This window comes from Vigna radiata, chromosome 4 (genome assembly GCF_000741045.1).
Source record: "Vigna radiata var. radiata cultivar VC1973A chromosome 4, Vradiata_ver6, whole genome shotgun sequence".
Classification (NCBI taxonomy): domain Eukaryota; kingdom Viridiplantae; phylum Streptophyta; class Magnoliopsida; order Fabales; family Fabaceae; genus Vigna; species Vigna radiata.
The window spans coordinates 20577936-20598036 of NC_028354.1; the positions used below are offsets into that span (position 1 = coordinate 20577936).

The 20101-nt window shown below is 34.7% G+C and overlaps 2 protein-coding genes across 2 annotated transcripts; both read left to right on the forward strand.

Annotated features, from left to right (window-relative positions):
* Positions 1–3046: 3046 nt before the first annotated feature.
* LOC106759499 (extensin-2) lies at positions 3047–6777 on the forward strand. The gene is made up of 3 exons (XM_014642689.2): positions 3047–4394; positions 4924–6350; positions 6443–6777. Exons 1-2 carry the CDS (start codon positions 3119–3121, stop codon positions 6315–6317), a joined length of 2670 nt encoding a protein of 889 aa, XP_014498175.1. The 5' UTR covers positions 3047–3118; the 3' UTR covers positions 6318–6350; positions 6443–6777.
* A 5019-nt stretch (positions 6778–11796) lies between these two features.
* LOC106759142 (clathrin interactor EPSIN 3) lies at positions 11797–19405 on the forward strand. The gene is made up of 14 exons (XM_014642149.2): positions 11797–12038; positions 12698–12780; positions 12864–12915; positions 13128–13207; positions 13288–13366; positions 13626–13709; positions 13834–13979; positions 14335–14676; positions 15380–15421; positions 15504–15599; positions 15670–15863; positions 16848–17053; positions 17332–18415; positions 18537–19405. The coding sequence occupies exons 2-14, from the start codon at positions 12746–12748 to the stop codon at positions 19064–19066; spliced, it is 2970 nt and encodes a 989-aa protein (XP_014497635.1). The 5' UTR covers positions 11797–12038; positions 12698–12745; the 3' UTR covers positions 19067–19405.
* The last annotated feature ends 696 nt before the right edge of the window (positions 19406–20101 follow it).

Sequence of the window (20101 nt, forward strand, 5' to 3'; positions counted from 1 at the left end):
AACGAGCTATCATGTGGCTCAAAGAGTGTATGAATAAGAAGTGATCATAATTGAAAAACGAAAAATCAACATGCTTCCTTTCGAAGAGATTGACGATGAAAATATGGTGTATATATAATTAGCAGAGATTTGAATTGGCACGAGATTAGACTTTGATTTTGAGCTGCATGATATGGATAAGCTTAAGACCTAAACAATATAATTAACGTGATTTCCGTGATTTTTTTTCACTGGTTAATTAATTATAGAACGTCTAATGCTAAGCAATCTCCAAAAATGTTATGTACAACATTGCTTCAAAACGCAAATAAGTGAAGCCAGCTTGAATTTTGGATTACCCACTATGGATTTTCCTTGTTAACTCTAAATTATTGAGAGTTTAATTTGCTTGATAATAATTAATTTTATTTAACCAAATTGTTAATTAAGTATGTACGGAAAGTTGAATCGAGTGATATATTATTAAGTATGTATTTCAAAATGAGAACGTGAAAACGAGATGGAGGTGTATAGAGTGTAGTTTATAATGAAGAGTATCCTCAACTATGTGTGATTAATGAGAAGATGCACATGGAGTTTAGCATAATTGGTGGTGTTGAAATATGAACATCTCTACGTGGGAATTCAACGTAGGCAGCCAAACTATACTCAATTATTAATCTAATTGATGATTTTTTACTTTTTTCCCACACGATTAGATCATGACCACTATTTTTTTTATATATTTTTTTTCAGTGCATGTATATTCTCTTTTTAATATGTAATTTTACCATCGTATCACTTTAAATTTAAAATATATTTTCTAATTTTTGCATGTATATTCTCTTCAATTTTTACCATTTTCCATAAATTCTAACCAAAATTAGAAAAAATGTCAAACTCTTTGGTGGTGACTTTATATATCAACCAATCTGGCATGAGGTAATATATATGCATCTCTTGATATTGTAATGCTAAATTAAATCTGAAATGAGTAATGAAATTCAACGCTTATGTAGACGATGAAACGAAACTGTCCTCACGAAATTTTAAATTGTTGAATTTTGATGAAATTTTTATATATATTATTTATTTCACTCTACATAATATTCTAGTCAGTGCAATAATTGTCTTTATTCATGTGTCCAACTTTTAGCTTCTTTTTTTCTTGGTATTTTTACCTTTTTAAATATCAAATTAGTTCTTTCTATATTATACATACAAAGACCAGAAAATCATTATATAAGAGACATTTTCAAAACCCATACATCATTTTTCTCTGAAAACGTACAATTTCACATTAATTTTTATGCACTTTACTTCAGGATATCAAGAAATTTAAAATATCATAAATATATATCGTAACACAATGATTGACTTTGCAATAATTATGATAAAATTAGATACTATTATGAAGTTTGCCTAACGAACTTATTGCACTGTTTTCCTATAGTTAGTGACTTGGGAGTGTTTAAGAAATATTAGTCATATCTCACAAAATTATTTAGTGTAGCTACTGACTTTAGATTAATGGATAATTCATTGTTCATAATTGCAATAACCTTTTACAAGTATACCTAAACCTGAGAATTATGCAAAAATGTAGGTAAATCGAATGGTCCTCTGAATGACTTTAACATAATTACCTCCTCCTAAAGCTAAACTCTTTCTTTGACTTTATCTAATTTTATCATATAATATATATAGAGATCCTGTATATACATATTATTATAAGCATAAAAAAGGAGTTATGAACGACACCCCATCCACTTTTTTGCCACTATCACGTTATTCTTCTGACGTATAATATTTAATTATGGAGTTGAATTAAAAAAAGAAATCCAAATTAAATATATTGATTATTTATTTTTCCAACAAGCCCCACAAATTCGATGAAACATCTACACTTGAGTTTAGAGACGTAATATTACACGCCATTGACTGCAATTAAGAACAAAAGAAAGAGGATAAGAAAAGCAATAACATGGTTCTTAATTACAACATATGCATGGTACAATGGTAGCTAAAAGCACATGGGGACATATGCAAATTTGAACTGTAACTCACTTAAAGAAAGTCTTATCTATGATTTAGGATAATTAATGTATGAAACAATTATTATTTCATTCGCGCATTTTTTCTTCCCGTTATAATCAAAACAGGGTAAAAATAGTCTGTTCTGTTCTGATTAACGCTGCTTAATCATACAATGTAGATTTAGTTTTAGTAAAAGAATATTTGTTTAATAATAATCAGTGCAAGTGCAACACTGGAGCTATATATAATAATTTCATAAACGTATCACATGCATTAGAATATCTGATATATTATATAAAACTGTTTATTATTTTATTAGATGAATATACATTCTAACTTCCACTAATTCCGTGTGCATATACGTTTCATTTTTGAAAAAAGTTGCGTCCCTTTTTCTACAAAGCCGACACTCAATTATCAAGTACTGTATTTATATGATGTAAACTATTTAAATCTTACTGCTAATTAGACACATACATAGCCATTGATTGATTTTCTCAAAGTTAATAATATCATTTCTATGTTGTAATTTTTATACTTTTATCTTCGTGTAGCCCCGCAATTAGCAACACATGTACATTATTATCCAAGGTTGTTAGGGGTTGCTGCCTGCAAGATCTTCAACAAATCAAATGATTACGTTCCCTCTAAACAAAAAGCAATAGAAAACAAGAAGAAAAGAAAAGGATGAAAAAAGCATTTTGAATTTTCTGAGTCAAGAGAGGCAACTGAGCAGCTATAGGAGAAAAGATAAGACAGTAGCATTATTTGGGAGGCTTTTTGCTTATATTGTATAGAGTAGATCAAAAGGGTGATTTAATAGTTAAATGAGTCGTTGGAGTTTCGATTTTTTAAAAACGAGTTAGTTGAAATGGAGCCATATGGAGAAAATTAAGAAAATTGAATTAAGATATTGTTCTTAAAAAGTCACAAGGCCAGCTGGGGAAGCTTCCATTTAAGCATTAAAATTATAAGACGGTCTCAACACTGTATGAGACATTTCAGTATAAATATGCATTTGATGTAGCTTTCTTAATCATCACTGAACCATCAAGGATCATATCTTACCATAAACATTGGTTGGAGGCTACTCCTTCTACTCATGACCGCCGGTAGCTACGGCCCTACTAAGGGTCGACTTAGGCCTCAAATGGCCATTGCATTGGCCATTGTCCTTGTTTCCTTCAATGTAGCATCCGTGGCTGCTGATGCTTACACCTATTCACCACCTCCACCACCACCGTATGTTTACAGCTCTCCACCGCCTCCTTCCCCTTCACCTCCACCTCCTTATGAGCACAAGGATCCACATTATCAATACAAGTCTCCTCCACCACCTTCTCCCTCACCTCCGCCACCATATTACTACAAATCTCCTCCACCACCTTCTCCCTCACCTCCACCACCATATTACTACAAATCTCCTCCACCACCTTCCCCATCTCCTCCACCACCATACTACTACAAGTCTCCTCCTCCACCTTCTCCTTCACCTCCACCTCCTTACTACTACAAATCTCCCCCTCCCCCAGACCCATCTCCTCCACCCCCATACTACTACAAGTCTCCTCCTCCACCCTCTCCTTCTCCTCCACCTCCTTACTACTATAAATCTCCCCCACCACCCTCTCCCTCTCCTCCACCTCCTTACTACTATAAATCTCCTCCACCACCCTCTCCCTCACCTCCACCACCTTACTACTACAAGTCACCACCACCACCATATGAACACAAGGATCCGCATTACCAATACAAGTCTCCCCCTCCACCTCCTTATTACTACAAATCTCCTCCTCCACCCTCTCCTTCACCTCCACCACCTTACTACTACAAATCTCCACCACCACCTTCACCGTCGCCACCCCCACCGTACTACTACAAGTCCCCTCCCCCACCTAAAAAGTCTCCACCCTATGATCCTTACTACTACAAGTCCCCACCACCTCCTTCACCTTCACCACCCCCTCCATACTACTACAAGTCTCCTCCCCCACCTGAAAAGTCACCACCCCATGATCCTTACTACTACAAGTCTCCTCCACCACCTTACTACTATAAATCTCCTCCTCCTCCATCTCCCTCACCTCCTCCGCCATACTACTACAAGTCTCCTCCACCTCCTTCACCATACCCTCCACACGTGCCTTACTACTACAAATCTCCTCCTCCACCGTCTCCTAAGCCTTACTACTACAAATCTCCACCTCCACCATCTCCTAAGCCTTACTACTACAGCTCTCCTCCTCCACCGGTTGCATATCCTCACCCTCACCCGTATCACCACTCATTGATCGTTAAGGTTGTCGGTAAAGTCTACTCTTACAGATGTTATGACTGGAAATACCCTCAGAAATCGCACAACAAGAAACACCTCGAAGGTGCAAACATTACTTTTATATTATTATTAATTTATTATCATTATTATTAATTTATTCTGAGACATTGACAATAGTAATATTTATATTATTTTCCACTCAAACTTGTCATTGTTTGGCAATATTTAACAGCATTTTTTTTAAAATATTTTATCTAGGACATTAACTGCTTATGTTCCTTTCATTGATTTTTCTTAGTCAAACTAATTTTCCTATTTTTATAACTCTATGAATATTGATGTTGTTGTATGTGACTATCTACACTTTACAGGAACCTTTACTTTTAGGTCATATTTTACTACATTTTACACAACACTTTTCATTAAAAAAAGAAAAAAAAAACTCCTAAATTTTCCATATACAGGTGCATTAAAATACACTATAAAAATTAAAAGAAATAACATCTTATTGTCTCATTTTGTGTTCATAAAACAAAATGTTCCTTCCTTTAAAATAAAAATACAAATGTCATCTTTATATGCTATATTGATTTCTGTTTTAACATATGAAATTCATGCATTTTTCACCTTAGGTGCCACGGTCGAAGTGACCTGTGAAGTTGGTAGCAAGACCATAACGGCTTACGGTAAAACTAAGAACAATGGAAAATACAGCATCACTGTTGACGGATTTGACTATGTTAAATATGGAAGCACAGTCTGCAAGGCCAAACTTTATGCTCCTCCTAAGGGCTCACGTTACAACATACCCACCAAGCTTAACGAGGGAACCAAGTTGGAGTTGAAGTCAAAAGATAAGTACGAAGTTGTTCTGAAGGCTAAGCCATTTGCTTATGCTCCAGAAAAACCATATGATTGTGAGAAACACAAGCATTCACACAAAAAACCATACTACTACAACTCTCCCCCTCCACCTTCACCCTCACACTCATACCCTCCTTATTACTATAAGTCACCACCTCCACCTCCACCATCATACTACTATAAATCACCACCTCCACCGTCATATTACTACAAGAGCCCACCTCCACCATCACCATCTCCACCTCCACCTTACTACTATAAATCTCCACCTCCTCCCACCAAGGATCCATATCATCCTCCTTACTACTACAAGAGCCCACCACCACCATCACCATCTCCACCTCCACCCTACTACTATAAATCTCCACCTCCTCCTCCCAAGGATCCATATTATCCTCCTTACTACTACAAGAGCCCCCCTCCACCCTCACCATCTCCTCCTCCACCTTACTATTACAAATCACCTCCACCACCATCTCCATCACCACCACCTCCATACTACTACAAGTCACCTCCTCCACCATCTCCATCACCACCACCTCCCTACTACTACAAATCACCTCCTCCACCAGATCCATCACCACCTCCTCCCTACTACTACAAGTCTCCTCCTCCACCATCCCCATCACCACCACCTCCTTACTACTACAAGTCTCCTCCACCACCATCTCCATCCCCACCACCACCCTACTACTACAAGTCACCTCCACCACCAGATCCATCACCACCACCTCCCTACTATTACAAGTCACCTCCTCCACCATCCCCCTCACCACCACCTCCATATTACTACAAGTCACCTCCACCACCATCCCCATCGCCACCACCTCCCTACTATTACAAATCACCACCACCACCAGATCCTTCACCGCCACCTCCTTACTATTACAAGTCACCACCACCACCATCTCCATCACCACCACCACCCTACTACTACAAGTCACCTCCACCTCCATCACCTTCTCCACCCCCTCCATATTACTACAAGAGTCCTCCTCCACCATCTCCCGATCCTCATACTCCCTACTACTACAAATCTCCTCCCCCACCATCACCGTCTCCCCCACCTCCTTATTACTACGTGAGTCCCCCACCACCAACCAAGTCTCCTCCACCACCGGCATACATCTATGCTTCCCCTCCACCACCCATCTACCATTAAGCTTCGAATTAAGCAAAAATGACTACAAGTCATGTAAGTTACTAATCCAAATATATTGAAAAGTATTTGTTTGACGTTCATGTATGGATCTTGAAAATATTGAAAACTTTTACTTTTGCTTTCAGGTTCTAGTATTCATTGTGGAATAAAGTCAAGTTCCATTTGGAGCAGAGTTAAGCATCTAATTTGTTGTACAAGTTCTTCGAATAAGGATCTGAATGTATCATCTCTAAGTTACAATCTTCACGATTCGGACGAGGCTGCTTCCGTCTATTTGGTCGTCATCTTGCACGTCTTGTTCTTACTAAGTTCAAGAGAGCGACAAATGAAAATGAGCCAAGATTTGAAATCTTGATGCTAACGGAGGCTACTCTTAGAGATCTCTTTCATTTGTTTCTTTGTAGATTATCTATATATAATGATTGCATTCAAATTAATAAATTCTTTTGATTATATATCATCTTTTATTGTTTGCAATAAAATGTTAAAATAATTGACGTAAAATGGAACACAAATAATAAATACACATATGCTAAACCTCGACCGCATTATTTTCAAAAGCATGTGATATGCAAGTTAGACTAAAATGACTCCAAAATAATTTCAAACAACTAATATTGTGACCGGATATTGTCTTAGGATATGTTTGAGAGTCAAATATGAGAGATTTCCGTTCTCGATCCCATCTTCTCCATCTCTCTTATTTATGGTTCTTCTTCTTAATTCTTCGGAGACCAGATACAAACCAAGAAATAAACAAGAATATAAGGGAGAAGAAGAATAAGGAAGTGACAGGGACTAGAGAGGGTGAATTAACAAAGGGGTAATTTACATATTTACATGTAGATGGAGGTGTGTAGAGTATAGAAGAGTGCAAATAGCAATTCTTTTTAAATTTAAAATTCCTCGTAGTTTTTGTAAAAAATTATCTATTTTTTTAACCTCTTTTATTATTATCTCTATGTTAACCTAAATAGTATTAAAAAAATAAAAACAATTTGAAACCATCTCATCATTTAAAGAATTTATTTCAAATATGTAATACGATTGATATATTTAAACATTTATTTTATGTGTAATGCATAAAATGTTAGTTATATTAACGACAAGTGTCATAACACCCTCTAGCTCTAATAAAGAAAATTCTCATTTTTTTAGCGTACGTAATTTTTTACTATTTTATTTTGTAAATAATGTTTTTTTAATCAGAATAGCTACTTATAATAAATAAATGTACCTACAATTTTTTTTATAATTATATTTTATGATTTTTTTATGATATCATAATACTTTTTATTTTAATAGTTACTATGATAATATTATTTGTATTTATATATATATATATATATATATATATATATATATATATATATATATATAATGTTTATATACAAGTTCGGATGAATACATAGATTTAAAGTTTTCAGCTTTTTTAGAGGAATATAAACTTTTATTTATATCGAATTTATAAGAATTATTTATGTTTTAAAGCATATTTTTTAAAAAAAATAAAGATCTTAAATTGGAAAGTAATTATTTTAGAGGAATATAATGTCAAATTCTTGCATATTTGTAAATATATACTATTCAAATTTCTTAAATTGTTAGTGAAAAATAGGTAATAAGTTAATTTAGTTTTAATTTATTGTGATCAGTGATTTATTGTTTTATTTGTATTTATTTATATTAATTTTATAATAAATATAATTTGTTTAGTGAAATGTAAATTTTATCATGAATTTGGTATATCGGTTATGTTTTGCATTATTTTTTTTTTTCCATAAATTTTCATACCATGAAAAAAGATCAATAAATTTTGAGATGTAAACATAGTTGAAATATCAAAATTTATAATGATACTTAATATCATCTTGTTTAGTTGGTTAACCAAACATAATTACAAAATTAACCTACACAGAATAAATAGAATGTTTTCAAATATTATGTTTATTACCATCATTCAAATTGAAAGCGTTAAAAGTTTATTTTTATACTAATGTATATATTATTTACTTATAGATAACATAAAAATTAAGTAAATTTTTTATAGAAAATAATATATTTAATTATGTTTATCTTATTTAATTTTTACCTAATTGATTCTGTCTTAAATAATTGATATATTCTTTATTGTTTATATTATGTAAAACCACCATTATGACAATATCAAAGGACAGGTAAAACCATCTCCATATTCAGATAGCTGGAAGTTGGTAGAGATCTTTACCACTGGAATAATTCTTGGTTGTCATTTGGCTATGATGACAGTTATTTTTTTTTGGGCAGCATATAGAACAATTTTTTTCCCTATGACTAACCAAATGCTTGAAGCTGCTTACCGCGAAACATTCTTTGTCCACACAGCCAGATTAAGGAGATTGGTCGAAGAATATGATTATCAGCAAGCCTTCAAGGAATTACTTTTATTGAAGAAGTCGCTGGATGTATTGAAAGGTATTCCTTGGTGCCCACTGCCAAATGAAGGGGAACTCCCAGGAGCTGGAAACGGTGGAAACAGTGGTGGAAACCCAGAAAACGGGGATGAAAACCCTTGATATTGTAATCTGTTTCCCGTAATACGTTTTGTGGCTTGAACAAAGTCCACTACTAACATGGTATCAGTTTCTGGGGTATCTGTACTCGAGCTCGCAAGAAAGTAGAAATTGAAGATATAAAGGTTAATGTATAAGTATTTGTTTTGATTTGTTACATCTAAATGGCCAAGAACTTCTTCAGGAAAACCTTAGAGTCCGCATAGAGGTACCTACTTTTATCTTTGCTCTGTCAATAGTTTCATATTTCATAAAGGGTTATGTATCTTCATTTACTATGAATGAATATTTTCTGCTTATTATAATAGGTTTTGGAGAAGATGGTTCCCTTGTATGGGTGAAGGGAAATGCTGAAAGCTTGAGTTTCCAAAATGATTCAATGGATGGTTATACTATTGCATTCGGGATAAGAAATGTCAGACACATAACTATTTTTTTTTTATTTTAAGTGTTAGTAAATTGTAGAAACTTGACTACAATATAGTGTAGGTTAATGTTATGTTTGGATTTAATATATGATTTGATGTACAAATTATGTATTAAATATTATTACACAATATAATGTTTGAAATGAATTTCATTATCTTAGTTTAATTGAATCGGTTCATTTCATGTTATATTGATTATAAATTGATTGATGAAATTATAATATAGGAAATTAATTGTAAATTGAATGGATATGTCAAATGTAATAATGATTTTTTTTTTTTTTTACAAAACAAGTTTTTATGATAGGTGAACAATGTATGTAATAAAAACTTATTTCTGAAAAGTATATATTATGATAGGTGAATAATTACTTGTCATAATATGTTCTACATATTATGATAGGTGAAAAAAATCTTCATCATAAAACGCTACATATTATGATAGGTAAATCTAGTTGCATTGTCATAATAAACTAGACTTATTATGATAAGTGATAGAAAGTTCGTCATAATATACTAGACCTATTATGATGGACTTTTTTGTGTGTCATAAAAAGCGCAGACCTATTATGACGCCCAGAACTATGATGTTAGATTATCCGTCATAATAGATTATTTTACCTGTCATAAAAAGCGTTTTTTCCACTAGATCTTCTTCTTTGATTAAAAACAAGAAAACCACATTTTTTTTTATTATTTCAGAAATAATATTTCATTTCATGAATAACTTTCATCTATATGCATGACTGTTATTTCATAAGTAAATAAAAAGTGTATGCGAAAATAAAAAGAAATGGTAATTCATAAGTAAATTCTTACCATGATAAGGCAGTGCAAATTGTAATAGATCACTTCCATAAGAGTTCATAGAGGTGGACGTGTTATCCCTTTTTTTTTCTTTTAAATTTTAAATACCGGCTATATTATTTTTCTAAATTCTTATTCTTTCCTAGTTTTGGAATTTTTTTTTCTGAAATAAAATATTTTATTTTATTTTTTATTTTTCAAGATAACACGCCGTAGTTAATATTTATTTGAATAGTATTTATTGACTTAAATTTTTGTTAATCTAACATAATTGTAATTAGAAATTGGGATTTCGAAAAGTCAAGTTTTAAAATAAATTTTTGTAATTTTGGTCAAAATATATTTTAGAATCTGCTTTTCGAACAACTAAGTTTTAGACAGTGAAGTTCTAACTTAGTTTTTCATGATTTTAAACCAAGTAAGAATTTGATTACTTATAAATCGAATTTTAAGATATATTATAGCTAAACTTACCAAAACTCATTTCGAACAACTAAGTTTTAACTTGATGTTTTAGACAGTGAAATTTTAACTTATTTTTCATGATTCTAAACCAAGTCAGAATTTGATTACTTACAAATCGAATTTTAAGGTGTATTCTAGCTAAACTTACCAAAACTCATTTCAAACAACTAAGTTTTAACTTGATATTTTGGACAGTGAAGTTTTAACTTAGTTTTTCATGATTTTAAACCAAGTAAGAATTTGATTACTTACAAATAGAATTTTAAGGTGTATTCTAGCTAAACTTACCAAAAGTCATTTCAAAATTTAATTTTTCGAAATTCGAATTCTAAAGTACAATTTAGTTAAATTCACAAAAATTTAAATTAAAATTTGATTATTCAAAAATCAAATTCTGATATGTTAAAAAACCATCTTATCCATTTAAATATTAATTACAATGTGCAGCTGAGAAAAAAATTCCCATTTTTGCAGTGGGATAAATAAAAAAAAGCTAAATAATTCCTACTTTTATGGCAATTTGCGAATTTCTTTTATTAGATTAATATTAACGTATTATCATGCACCTTTGTTTTTCTATATTTAAGAAATGAGGGATAAACAAATAAACCGTGTTACATGATCACATAGGAAGAAAACACGTATCACAGTTAAACTGTGGCTGTGAGAAGATAACAGAAGACGTCAAAACACTAGTCCTATCCTACACACATATCACATAGCAATGTTATTTATTTAATATTAATAATATAATAATAATAATAACAATTATTATTATTATTATTATTATTATTATTAAGTTTCAAATGAACAGTGAAGGATGAAAGTGATTGGATCCTATGCTCCAAAATTTCACGACGAAATGTAAAATATAGTTTGTTTTTGGTTATAGTGTCAACAAGCTGGCTGGGTTGCTTTGAACACGCCTAATTATTTTGACAAAAAGCATAGAAAATAGAAAAAGGAAGATGCAAGAAGAAAAAGAAATAGAGGTAAGAATAAGTTGGCACATTGGTGTCAACAGAGAGAGGGACTTCAACCCATTCACCATCCACCATCATTATATCATTACCATTACTTTTTTCAAAAGTAGATGCCAATATCAAAATAATTTATTTAATGGCGAATAAAAATATGTAAAATAATTTAGAGTGATTATTAATTTGAAAAAAAAAAAAAAGGAGAGAGAAAAGGTAAATGTTCTTAATTGTTCCCCGCGTGTAAGTTGCGCTGTCTTGCTCGTCCTTTATGCTTCCATTTGAGATTAGCTCCGAAATTGTAGAGAGAGGAAGAGAGAGAGAGAGTGAGTTTGTTTTGTGTGTGTGTTTCTCTGTCGCGTAATATTATTATTATTATTATTGAGTTCGGAACATAACAACTCAGAGAGTTCTTGCAATTTGCAACCTCTCTCTAAGGTTGGCTTTGGTTTCCCCTTTCTGCCGACGATCTTGTTTGTACCTGTGGATCAGGTTCGATCTCTCAGATCTGGATTTCGTTCTTTCATTTCAATCATTAGATTTCTTCTTTCGTTTAGCTCTTCTCCCTCGTATATCTCTGTTGCTGTGTTTTTTCTTCCTTCGGATTCGGCCTCGGTTCGGTGGTGTTTGGATCTTCTCGTTTATTTTCTCTGATTTCAATTAAGACTTTCGTTCAATGTGTTGTGCTGCACTTATCTCTGATAGATCACGGTGCCAGATTTCAGATGTGGAACGGGATTATGATCTTATTGACGTTCCAGATTTTGGATTGTTCTCGGAAAATGTTTGTTCGGCTCGTTTTGGATTCCTTTCTAGAGTTTTAAGTTTTCTGTTCGATCTTGTGTATAATTTTGAGGTTACGGCCTTGGATTTTTATTCCATTTTCTCGTATCTTAAAGCGTACAGACAATGAATTTTGGTTATTACTGTTGCCTCTCCTATTTATAAATATACCAGGTCTCTGATAAACTGACATTTTTTTTTAAAATTATCTTGAACTGCTCTGTTGAGCTACAACAAACAGATAATAATGCTTGAAAATGTCCTTCTGGAATTCAATTAGCCATGATATTGTTGAGAAACTCTTTAACCTTTTCTTGAACCGCTGAGTGAATTTATTTTTTATGTGAGCGTTGTTTTGTACATGGCAGTTCGGGCCCTCGGTGCTGGTTTGTAGCCTGTGCTGAATACCAGCTACAATGAAGAAAGCTATTGGTCAAACTGTTAGGGACCTGTAAGTATAACTGTTTATTATTCGTTAATATTTGATTCTATGTATCGTGTATGAATGTTTTGCTCTTCATTGTGTTCTTGCAGTAAAAGAGAAGTGAATAAGAAAGTGCTGAAAGTTCCTGGGATTGAACAGAAGGTAATTCCTTTTTAAGTTCGCTATGAAATTATGGCTGTTTCTACTATCATGGCAAGACAATTATAGTAATGGTTGTGCCAAGTCTGACTTGTTTTTATAGTATTCTTAATCATGAAATAGGTGTTTAATATCCTTAAATTTATGAATTATGATATATGATCCCCTTTTTCAAAACCTAAACCAGATTCATTATATTTTCTACCCTTTTCTAGGTTCTTGATGCTACCAGCAACGAACCATGGGGTCCTCATGGATCACTTCTTGCAGATATTTCTCAGGCAACCAGAAACCCGTAAGCTTTGATTCTTAATTGTATGTTTGACATATTGTGTATTTGAGTACATTGAATCTCATTCTTAAGCACCCATGCAGTCATGAATACCAGATGATCATGTCAGTAATCTGGAAGCGAATTAATGACACTGGCAAGAATTGGCGGCATGTCTACAAGGTCTTGACAAACTATTTTAAGTTTTATATGCAATTGCTAGCGGATGCTGCTGACCTTTTTTTTTTTTTTTGCCACCATCAACACTACAATGTATATGCCAGTTTGTGAAATCTGTTTTGATACTTGTTTGTATCCTCTGCAATAATGATGGGTTGTTGTTGCACATCAGCAATAATGTTCTTTGTCTACTGCATTTACTGATGATCTTACTTTCTTAAATTATTTGTTTCTGCACGTACCATCCTTTGTTCAACTCCAGGCTTTGACAGTACTAGAGTACTTGGTGGCTCATGGGTCAGAGCGAGTCATAGATGAGATCAGAGAACATGCTTATCAAATATCAGTAATTCCCATTTACCCAATCCTACTTAAAAAAATTATATACTTATTGCCATTCAGGTCCCAAGTTTGGTAATGTGATCTAAAATATATAATGTGACCTGTTAACATTGATCATATATGAACAGACGTTGTCCGATTTTCAATACATTGACTCCAGTGGAAGGGATCAAGGAAACAATGTCAGGAGGAAATCTCAAAGTCTGGTTATTCTCGTGAATGATAAAGAAAGAATAATAGAAGTTAGGCAGAAGGCTGCTGCTAACAGGGACAAGTAAGTTTCCTCTCATTACTTCTATTGATATTTTGTACTTTGTTATTTCCCAGTTGAAATGTAAATTTTATATATACCTCCTTGTTTAGCAAGCATAAGGCATGATTTTGTAGAATATGATTCTCCATGTCCTTTGGGTTTCTGGAATATAGATCTAAAGTATACAGTTGGGTATTTGAAATTTGTGAATGAATGTATGTTGTCGAGTTCACAATTTCTAGGAGATATCAAGTCTTTTATATGATTCCCCAGATTTCATTAAAATACAGTTGGGTATATGAAATTGTTGTGAACTTGTGTATGTCTGTGAGTATCAGTGTCTGGGAGATATTAACTGTTTTATATTATTCACCAGGTTTCGCAACAATGCAGCTGGTGGAATGTATAGACCGGGTTCATATTCAGGCAGTGGAGCCTATGGTGACAGATATGACGATGATCGTTATGGAAGCAGGGAGGAAGATCGAAATGGCTATGCTTATGGAAAAGATAGAGAATGGGGCTATAAAGATGATGATAGAAATAGTCGTGATGGAGATCGTTATGGCAGAGATTATGAGGATCGTTATGGCAGGGATGGTTACAGAGATGATGACTACAGGGGAAGAAGTCAAAGTGCTGACCGTCACCAACATGAATCAAGAAGCAGGAGCTCAGATAGAGATCGCTATGATGATGATGGACAAAACTCTTCTCGGTATGTACCTAGGCTTTGATCCTTTTTCTATGTCTTAGCATTTAGTTCCGAAGTTTTTTTTTTTGTTGAGTTCTGGCAGAATAATCTTGTACTAATGTTTGTTCATTAGTAGTGACTCTTGGCTTTCATTTTAGAAATCAGGATACATTTTCAAGCTTCTGAGTTTGAAAATTTAACAGTTGGTCTGGAGAATCCAAAGTATTCACCACCTTAGTGGTTTTGATCTTTACTGTATAGAAGTAACTTACAAAATAAGAGCTGTATAGAAGGAACAGAGTCTTATCTTTACTGTATAGAAGTAACTTACAAAAAACGGCATTTGATTTTTAGCCTGTTAACATAATTAGTGGAACAAAATTTTATCTATGCATGATAATTTATAGAAAATGTTTACATTTGTACCAAATTATAGTGGAGTCTTGTCAGATCTTTTCTTGCTTGTCTTGTCCTTGGCCATTAAATTATCAGAATATGAATATGGCTTTAGTTCTATCCTTGTACTCAAGATACTATAAAGATAGAGTTGTGAACTGAACTTTTACTTGGTCTTGATTTCGGTAGCAGTCTGCTTGAAGGTGCAAATTATTTTCTTCCCATATTTTGTTTCCATTTATCATGAAAACATGGCAATTGATGTGATGTTATCGCTCTGTGATGTTAATCTTTGCTTCTAACTTCATCTTTTTGTGCAATGATCTCTCAGCGGAAGCAATGCTAGAGCTGAAGACCAATCTCTGGAAGCAAGGTAAATTCGTCATTGAAATACCTTTTCTGTCATTTATCCAAATTGCTGCAAGGTTTATAATGCACAATACAAAAAACGGCAGGCTTGAGCGGAAAATTTCTGAGCAAAACATAGGTGCTGCTCCTCCTAGCTATGAAGAAGCTGTTGGTGAATCTCGCAGCCCTGTACGCAGTGAAAGGTAAGAACTGTTACACTACAACAACACTTGTTTCCAACAGAATCTATTACTTATATTGTTTTGATTTCAGAGATGTGGAAACTTCAGCAGCATCTGTTCCAAGAGATTCCCCTCCTCATGTAAATGATAGTCCTAGTCAAACATCTGCTGCTACAGGATCTTCTCCTGTAAACAATAATACCACAGAAGCAACTGCTGCTGCATCTGGAGCCCAGGAAGCCGAAGCAACTGATGATTTTTTTGATCCACGTGGTCCTTTATCAGGTGTTTATACAGTATTATGTTGGTCGGTCTTCTATAATCAGTATTTCTGCAACAGCTCTTCCTTGTTTCTTGTTTTGAAGAGTTCGTACACATTTGAGTTGAATTGGTTCTTGTCAAATTATTGTTCATTAGATCGTCTTAGTTTCATAGGTGAAGGGACAGGCTTGTATTTTAATTGTTGCGTTGAAAGTTTGGAATACATATCTCATCGATAACTTGACTGGCATATGTATATGCCATACTAGTATTGTTTTCTTTGGATCATCCCTTAGACATTTCTGAGTATATGTGTTAATCTCCCTAGTCCTGGTAAATATGGATTTTGTCCTAAACACTCAGAAAATTGTTTAGCAATATGAAAATTTTAAGAAATTTCTGCTGACCGTGTATTCTGGTAACCAGGACTGTGGAATAGGTGCTGGCTACCTTTTTTTGATGATTTCTGTGGTTTTAGATTTTTATCCTTTGACAAGTTAGTCTTGTGCAGACTTTGAAGTGGTACATACAAACTGTTCCAGGCATAAAATTTTGAAATTTGAAACTGAGTTCTAAGATCAATTAATAAGAATAGTTTTCCTGCATCCTTTAGTGGGAAAAGGTGGCCATTAACTGATGTGGCTCATGATTGAAATTCTTTTCATTTATACATAGGGTGGTATGAGACAGCTATAGGTCATGATTTGTGGTCAATATGTAAACAAGTCAGACTTTGATCTGATATACTTGTGAAACCTATGGCTCAACTGTAATTGACATTTGATGAATTTTCATTGGCAAGATTTGGGAGTTTGATATTAATATGAGTACTTGTTTGTATTTGTTTATTTTGGAGAAACAATTAATTTTCTTGCCTGCTTCTTGAGATAGCGTTTAAAAAAGTTATTATTTCCTCAAAAGTATGTTTAAACAAGCATAATTAGCGGTCTTTTGAAAAATACCATTTCGTAGGTCTTGTACTCATGACATCTTTATATTTCTTCTCAGCATCCTCAGCTGCCCCAGCTGGTCCAGCTGCCCCTGCCACCGCTAATAATGTTGAAATGGACTTGCTCGGTTCCCTCTCAGACTCGTTCTCCTCAAATGCTTTGGCTGTTGTACCATCTGAATCAGCAACTGCAGCCCCTGATGCAAATGTGGGATCCACAGCTTCCTTTGCAGCACCATCATCTGGGTCGAATAATTTCAATCAGGCATGAATTTGTTCCATTTCTAAAGCTCTTTATAGTGAAAGCAATCTGACCTGCACTAAAAATAATGGATTTGTACCGGACTTGGAATTCTTATAGTTGTGAACTTGTCAGCTTTATGTCATCTTTTTTCTTTTTGATGTAGCATGTATGGCATATCTATCTCATAACATAGCTTTGAACAATCTTTTTGATACATCTGCATCGTGTAGTTTAAATCAGTCCCTCTGTCCGTCACATTTTGTGAAAATAATATATTTATTGGTTTGACTTCTTAACAGTCTTTTGAGGATCCATTTGGTGACGGGCCATTCAAAGCTTTTACTTCCACTGAAACTGCTCCATCTCAACCTGTGACATATCAGAGTATTGAACCATCCCAATCAAATGCTCTTAATGCAGAAACAAACTTTGGGTTTGGAGACTCATTTTCTGTTGTACCATACACTGCACCTGCCTCTGACACTCAACCTTTTTCTACTAACTCTCAGTTTTTGTCTCAAGATGTGTCATCTGCACAGCCAGAAACTGATATTCTTGCAGATATTCTTCCTCCTGCACCATTACCTGAGATGAGTTCACAGCAGAACATTTCAGCACCTGATTTCGGCCATTCTTCTTCACCTTCCCTTCCAGCTTCATCTGGTCAAATGACATCACAACCATTTTCTGAACCAACTGGCCAATTTACCCCTAAAGGTTTCTCGGCTGCTGCCAGTCAACCTTTACAAACCTTTCCAGTTCCTACAGATCAATTCTCTCAACAACCCTTCTCCGCTCCTAGTAGCCAACCAGGACAAGTACAACCATCCTTTTCATCTCCCTCCAGTCAATATGCACAACAACCCTTTTCATCTCACACTGGTCAACATGGATTTTCATCGCCTACTGGCCAACATATTCAACCACCTTTTGCTTCTCAAGGTGGACAATCTGCACAATCAGGTGGTATGTATGGTGGATTGCACTCCCAAGATGGATCTCCTAATTCCCAAAATGGATATAATGGGCATATGAACAGCGGGAACTTCCTGCCATCAGGATCTACAGCAGCTTTTCCTTCAAATGTGACTCCAACAGGACAGTTGTCAGCGGTCACCAACTTTTCCCATCATGGAGGATCTGCTCCAAATATGTCTTCCCAGTCTCCAACTCATCAGGCATCGCAGTTTAACAACCACTTCATTGGACAACAAGGGAATGCAGGACCCTTTAGTTCACCAATTACCAATCAGTCACTTGCTTCGAATGCTTCACAATCAATTCCATTAGTTTCTCAACCATCCAAGGACAAGTTTGAGACAAAATCAACAGTGTGGGCTGATACACTAAGCAGGGGATTGGTTAATTTGAATATATCTGGACGTGAGTGCTTAGACCTCCCTCCCCAAATCCCTCTTTTAACATTTCAGTTTCCACATGTAGTTGTTAGAATGTTGATCTTGTATGGGATATTGTTAACTAAAATATTTTTCTTATCATGCAGCTAAAACGAATCCTTTAGCAGATATTGGCGTTGACTTTGAGGCCATTAACAGGAAGGAAAAGAGAATGGAGAAGCCCACTACTGCAGCTGTTACATCAACTATAACTATGGGTAAAGCTATGGGATCAGGTTCAGGTATGGGCCGTGCTGGTGCTGGTGCTCTCAGGGCTCCTTCGAACCCAATGATGGGCTCTGGCATGGGAATGGGTGTGGGCATGGGCAATGGTCCTGGTGTTGGAATGGGTATGGGAGGAGGCTATGGAGGCATGAATCCATCGATGGGTATGGGAATGGGAGGGATGGGTATGGGACAAGGGTACCAAATGCAACCGCCAACTGGAATGCATCCTGGCTCCAACATGCCAGGTAATTATAATAACTCCATGATGGGTCCAGGTAGTTATGGTCAACAGCCATATGGTGTTAATGGTCAACCGCCATATGGTGTTAATGGTCAACAGCCATTTGGTGTTAATGGTCAACAGCCATATGGTGGCTATGGTCAACAGCCATATGGCGGCTATAGATGAGATAGTAAGTGCAAGTATTACTGATTGTTTTGCTGCAAGTTGAGAGAAAAAGTGCCAATACAAGTGCTACTACTAGTAGACTACATCGTGATATTTGGATTTATAGCAGTTAAAGCTGCAATTTTCTGTAAAGTGACCCAGTTATTTGTATTTTTGTTATAAATATGCTGTTACCATTCTTTTTTCGGGTCACCCTTCTGTAGGTGCTTTAAGCATCACTGTTGTGTACCAGTGACTGGATGGAATAACCTTACTTGGGTTATTACTTTCTTTGCTTCCACATTTTTTAAACACCAACAGGTGGTTTGATATCAATATATTTTTTTTTCATGTGTCAAATTTAACAATTGGAATTGACTTTAAGCTTTTTAATTTCTTGCTGAAAATTCGTGGAGACTTCATGATACGTGTAATGGAAACCGCATCCTACGTGAGTGTTCTCTAACTACTTGAGATTGGTTCTGGCTTACAATTTTATTTTCTCTGCAGTTATCTCTACGGCCTCCTATTGGATAATTTGAAGCCATTGGTAGACGTGTAACAATTACTAACACACGGGGCACTGCCAAAAGAAAGCATTAAAAAGTTCACGTAAAGATGCATAGTTAATAGATGCTATTGGAGTTGTATGCTTTCCACCTTCGTTTAAAGTTATCTGATTCTTATTACTTTAGATGAATGGTGCTAACACCATGCTTTTGGTGTTGAACATTCGTGACTTTGGTGACGTCGATACCATAAAACACTGGACTTCGAGTGTCGAATCCGATGCCATGCTTTTCATCTTGCGTCCGACATTTCACAAATTATACAAACTTTAATCACCTTTTTTAAAATCATTTAGCCTCCGTTGTCGTCCCAAATTTACCCAAATACTATTCGAAGTTGTTAAAAAATAATTTACTTAAAGTCAAAATAAACGATGAAGTTGTTGGACATAACTAGTAACTAGAAACTTGAGCTACTTATCAAGGCGGATTATAGGACTTAAACATTTTTCTCCTTACCACACAAGGATGTAAAATTGGGTTTGAC